The 5,006-nt window shown below is 48.9% G+C and overlaps 1 protein-coding gene across 1 annotated transcript; it reads left to right on the top strand.

Moving 5' to 3' along the window:
- Positions 1-1,966: 1,966 nt before the first annotated feature.
- LOC104851963 (keratin, type II cytoskeletal 6A) lies at positions 1,967-5,006 on the top strand (the record flags this gene model as incomplete). Its single annotated transcript, XM_010609398.2, has 6 exons — positions 1,967-2,488; positions 3,346-3,560; positions 3,888-3,948; positions 4,103-4,198; positions 4,321-4,485; positions 4,956-5,006. Coding segments are annotated over exons 1-6 (1,110 nt in total), but the record flags the coding sequence as incomplete, so codon positions are not given.

The raw sequence follows: 5,006 nt of genomic DNA, 5'->3' as shown, positions 1-5,006 counted from the left end.
GAATTTGTGAATCTATTCTCTGGAGGAAATGGCAGGCTCAATTAACAGATGAAAAGCAAGGGTCAAATTTACAGGATTATTGTATCTTTAACAATTTTAGGAACTTTTCAAGTTTTCTCACAGGGGAAAAAAGACATTATAACCTTAGGTAGCTGTGATTGTGTTCCGAAGCTGAAGTTTTCTTAAAAGCACAGCTTTTAAATTATGATTTCCCTTGTCTTCTTTCTATCTTTGCTTTTTCTAGCTTTATTTCTTCTCTCCTGGCCTCCTTAGGGTGTTGGGCAAATGCACACTGCTCCCACCTAACTTGCTCACCCTTTGCACCCCACCCAGCGTTATCCATGCCACACCTAAAGCCCCTCACCCAGGAGAGTACCATGCATCACTGCACCGGACCATGAGGAGGAGCACTTCTTTCCCAGAACTGGGTGGAAACACATTCCTTGGAACCATTGTGCAGCCGGGGTGGAGGCAGGGCTGCCCCTGCCATTGTCTGCAGAAGACATCTTTCCTGCCAGACGCTGAGTTAGCACCACGTTTGGGCAGCAACCTCTTTGCCTACCTGGAAGCTGTACCCCCTAAAATGTAGAAAATAAGAGAGTGCATTTCAAACAGTAATAGGTGCTTTCCACGGGGTCATCACAACAGAGGTGTTGGTCTTTCCTCCCATGATTGCTCACTTAGGCACATGTTCTCAAAGAACAACATGCCTAAAATAGTTCTCTGGTCTCCACATGTGTAGTATTTAATTTATGGACTTGAGAAAATAAAACTCAATCAATCCCTATGAACCAATCACCTCACTTACATGACAGCCTATTGCCCTTCTGAGAAGGTGTCTAGAGATCTGTGATTTCAACACTGAGATTAGAAATATAAATTCAGAGTTTACTTGTGCAGTCACTGTGCCTGTAAGGGCACATTTTAATGATTCATTACTTCCATATGCCCCTCAAATTTGTGGACACACCCTAGAAAATGTCTGATTCTAGATCTCTAAAATATATAAAATGCAGTAAGAATAAAATTTTTGAGAAAATTTCAAGGACTTTTGAGCTTCTCATTTTGGATTCTCAAAGTTTGACACGAGCATTCAAATATACCAGAGTCAGGAGTGTATGAATTTGAACGGGAAAGACAGAGTTCCAGAAGAACTGGCCTAATGGGAAAGGAAATAAGAGTAGAAGGGAGTGTAGGCAGTGATAGAAACTTATGCAGAGGTCTGGTGATGTCTCTTCTGTTCTCTCCAGAAAGTGGCCAATGACCAGGATATCACAGAGGATAATGAGTAAATGCTGCTCTTACAGCGAAAAATCTAAAATCCATCCCTTTAGCTATACAAGGCAAGAAGGGTTTATGGCCCACAAATAACCTCCATTCCCATGTCTAGACCACCAGGAAGGGTTGACAGGAGCTGCAGAAATGGCTCAAACAAAGCAAAAAAGGCACAGCAGGCCACTTCTTCTGCAGGCCACTGGGCAAATGTGTCAAATTCCTCTGGCAGAGTCCCCCAACTGTCCAGAAAGGAGGTGCTGGTGGAAATGCAAACCCATGTGGGAAGGGGGCACCCAGGGAGTGTCTGAACAGGCAGAAGGAAGAGACACCTATCACAGATCAGTTCCTTGTCTCCTTTGTTTGAGAACATGACTAACTCATGACTTCACTGAATTTACATCTCTGCTTATTGTGTTGGGATCAAGTCAAGGCTGGAAGGCAGGAGAATTTCTCCATGACTAAAGCAAGCCAAAAAGCAATCCTCATGTTTCATACCTTTCAAGAAGTTGGGGGTGATCTCATTATTTGTAAAGCCTAGCCCTTCCCAAACTGCAAGCTCACCTTCCAGGAGCCAGCCCAGCCCATCGCTAACATATATAAGCTGTTGCCCGAGCACTTCCCTTTCATCTGCTTCTCTCAGCTCTGCCCTCAGCCTCTCACGCCTTGCCCAGCATTCTCAACCCCAGGAAACATGTCTAGCAAAAACACTGTGAGGTGCCAAAGCAGCAGCCGCCGTGGCTTCACTGCCAACTCAGCCAGAGTCCCCGGGCTCAGCCGCTCTGGCTTCAGCAGTGTCTCTGTGTGCCGCTCCAGGGGCAGCGGTGGCATTGGGGCGGTGTGTGGAGGAGCTGGCTTTGGCAGCAGGAGCCTCTATGGCCTGGGGGGCTCCAAGAGGATCTCCATCGGAGGGGGCAGCTGTGCCGCTGGTGGAGTCTATGGCAGCAGAGTTGGAGGTGGAGTCGGCAGTGGACTCGGTTATGGTGGTGGACTTGGTGGTGGTTTTGGGCTCGGTGGTGGAGCTGGCTTTGGTGGTGGCTATGGGGGCGCTGGCTTCCCCGTGTGCCCCCCTGGAGGCATCCAAGAGGTCACCATCAACCAGAGTCTCCTCACTCCTCTGAACTTGGAGATCGACCCCACCATCTACCGATTGAGGACTGAGGAGCGGGAGCAGATCAAGACCCTCAACAACAAGTTCGCCTCCTTCATCGACAAGGTGAGCCATGAGGCCTGGCCCTCCACGGGGCGTTTCAGGGCACCCAGAGAGACACAGCAAACCTCCACCGCGGGAGTCTAGGTCAGAGGGATGGGGCATCACGCTGCCTCTCCCAGGGCTCCAGACGGCCCCATGGTGACAAGAGCAGAAGAGATGCAAACCATTTGCAGCTGCTGAGCCCCGCCAGACCCCAGATGAGGCAGTGTGAGCAGGGGAAGGGCTAGGCCTCCCTTCTTGAGGATCTAAGAGATATAATACATGCCAGTGGTGTTTGGGCCACTGATTGCACTCTGGGGTCTGGATGAGAAGAAGAGGCCAAACAAAAAATGGAAAGAAAAAGGTTTTCTGGCTAGACTAAGGGAAAAATTAGAGCAAGTCACACAATATGTAAAAATGTTAATTTATCCCAGAAATAGAGAGTGATGAGAAAACGGGAATGCTTTCTAGGAGATGTGTGCATTAAACGAGAGGTGACATGCTAGTCCAGTCATTAGGCAACGCTGACATCCCTACAACTGAGATGTATCCCTAGTGGAAACTTGTACAATGTATCAAAAAATACTGCTTTAAAGTAGAATTGTGATTCTGCTTGGAAAGAGCAGAAGAAATGTTCAAAACCACTGATCAGGATCATAAATTAGGCGGCGAGAAGTCCTTAGTGGTCCACAATGAGATTCTCCTGGTAGATCTGTGTGGTGCAAAAGAGAAACTGCAGAGGAACAAGCTCTCGATCTGAGGCTCTGTGTATGCTCAGAACCATGCACCCGGGAGAAGCCCAGACCGCAGGGAGAGTACCAACACATCACTTCTCACTTTCTGCCTTCATCCAACCAATAACCATCTTGGGCCCCCTCCAGGTGCGGTTCCTGGAGCAACAGAACAAGGTCTTGGACACCAAGTGGGCCCTGCTCCAGGAGCAGGGCACCAAGACAGTCAGGCAGAACCTGGAGCCTTTGTTTGAGCAGTACATCAGCAACCTCAGGAGGCAGCTGGACTCCATCCAGGGAGAGAGAGGCCGCCTGGACTCAGAGCTGAGGAACATGCAGGACACTGTGGAAGACTATAAGAGCAAGTGAGTGAAGAAAGAGGGGTGGGCTGAGCTTCTCTAGCTGGCATCTGAGAGACGGGATGACAAGTCTAGATGTGCACACAATTCTGTAGGAAAATGTCCTAGCGATGGCAATCGTGAACCATCGCCAAACGGCAAAAAATGTAAGACAAGAGAGTCATGGGAGGTTGGGGCAGAGAAACAAGAAAAAATGCAGTAAAATGAAAAACCACTGTTAGTCTGTCGGTGGCAGGATCTGGATATATTCCATTTATGGAAACATGGGATGAGCGACGGCCTTTGGTTTTCATCCACACACTGGCTCCAGTGTGTTCTACCCTTTTCTTGTAGATACGAAGATGAAATCAACAAGCGCACAGCAGCAGAGAATGAATTTGTGACCTTGAAAAAGGTGAGCTGACTAAGTTGGGATTCAGGTTCTCTGCTAAACCAGAGGTATAGCTCTGTGTCCCACTCCCATCCTAAAGGACGGGGGCCGGGAAGATAGAGGTGGATGGCCTGAGCGGGAGGGCTCGGCTCACTCTACTTTGTTGCCTCTGTCCCAGGATGTGGATGCTGCTTACATGAATAAGACTGAACTGCAAGCCAAGGTAGACAGTCTTGTCGATGAGATCAACTTCCTGAGAGCCTTCTATGATGCAGTGAGTTTCCTCACCCCCTTGTCCTTCACTTTGACGGGATCGGCCAGGGCAGGAAGGCCTGGGAGTTGGGACCTCTGCCGGTGTCATGCCCAAAGAAGACCCAAGCACCTTGTGTTCTGCAGGAACTGTCTCAGATGCAAACCCACATCTCAGACACCTCTGTGGTCCTGTCCATGGACAACAACCGCAGCCTGGACCTGGACAGCATCATCGCTGAAGTCAAAGCCCAGTATGAGGACATCGCTCAGCGCAGCCGGGCTGAGGCTGAGTCCTGGTACCAGACCAAGGTGAGCAGTGAGGTGGCAGCTGCTGAGGTATCCACAGGCCCAAGCTCCACATCCCACCTCCTGATACCAAAAGGCTCTGATCCGCTGGCACAGTGGACCAACTGGAAGACGGCAGGTGCACTACCCAAGATTAGAGAATTGTACAACTTACACCAAATCTAGAAAGCAAGGAACTCAGAGAGAAAAGAAATGATACCATATAAAGATGTAATCATTCGGCTAAGGCTGTATGTACCGTGACTGTTCCTTCTCAGAATACCCTACAGAACATTGTCAGATCCCAAGAGAATTGTACAGTATGCGGTCTCCTAACCAACATGGTGTTTGGCTGGTGTTTACAATGTCCAATAACCATGTAACATCCACTTTCCCAAGAATCTCAAGGTTATTACACTCCTGCTTCAGAAGTGAGAGCCCCCCTGTGTATATGAAACCCACATAGAATTTTTGTCTCTTCGACTGACCTACAGTATGAGGAGCTGCAGGTCACAGCAGGCAGACATGGGGACGACCTGCGGAAC

This window comes from Fukomys damarensis, unplaced genomic scaffold, assembly GCF_012274545.1.
Source record: "Fukomys damarensis isolate Sample0158 unplaced genomic scaffold, DMR_v1.0_HiC HiC_scaffold_15, whole genome shotgun sequence".
Lineage (NCBI taxonomy): Eukaryota > Metazoa > Chordata > Mammalia > Rodentia > Bathyergidae > Fukomys > Fukomys damarensis.
This window is presented reverse-complemented; position numbering and strand designations above follow the sequence as displayed.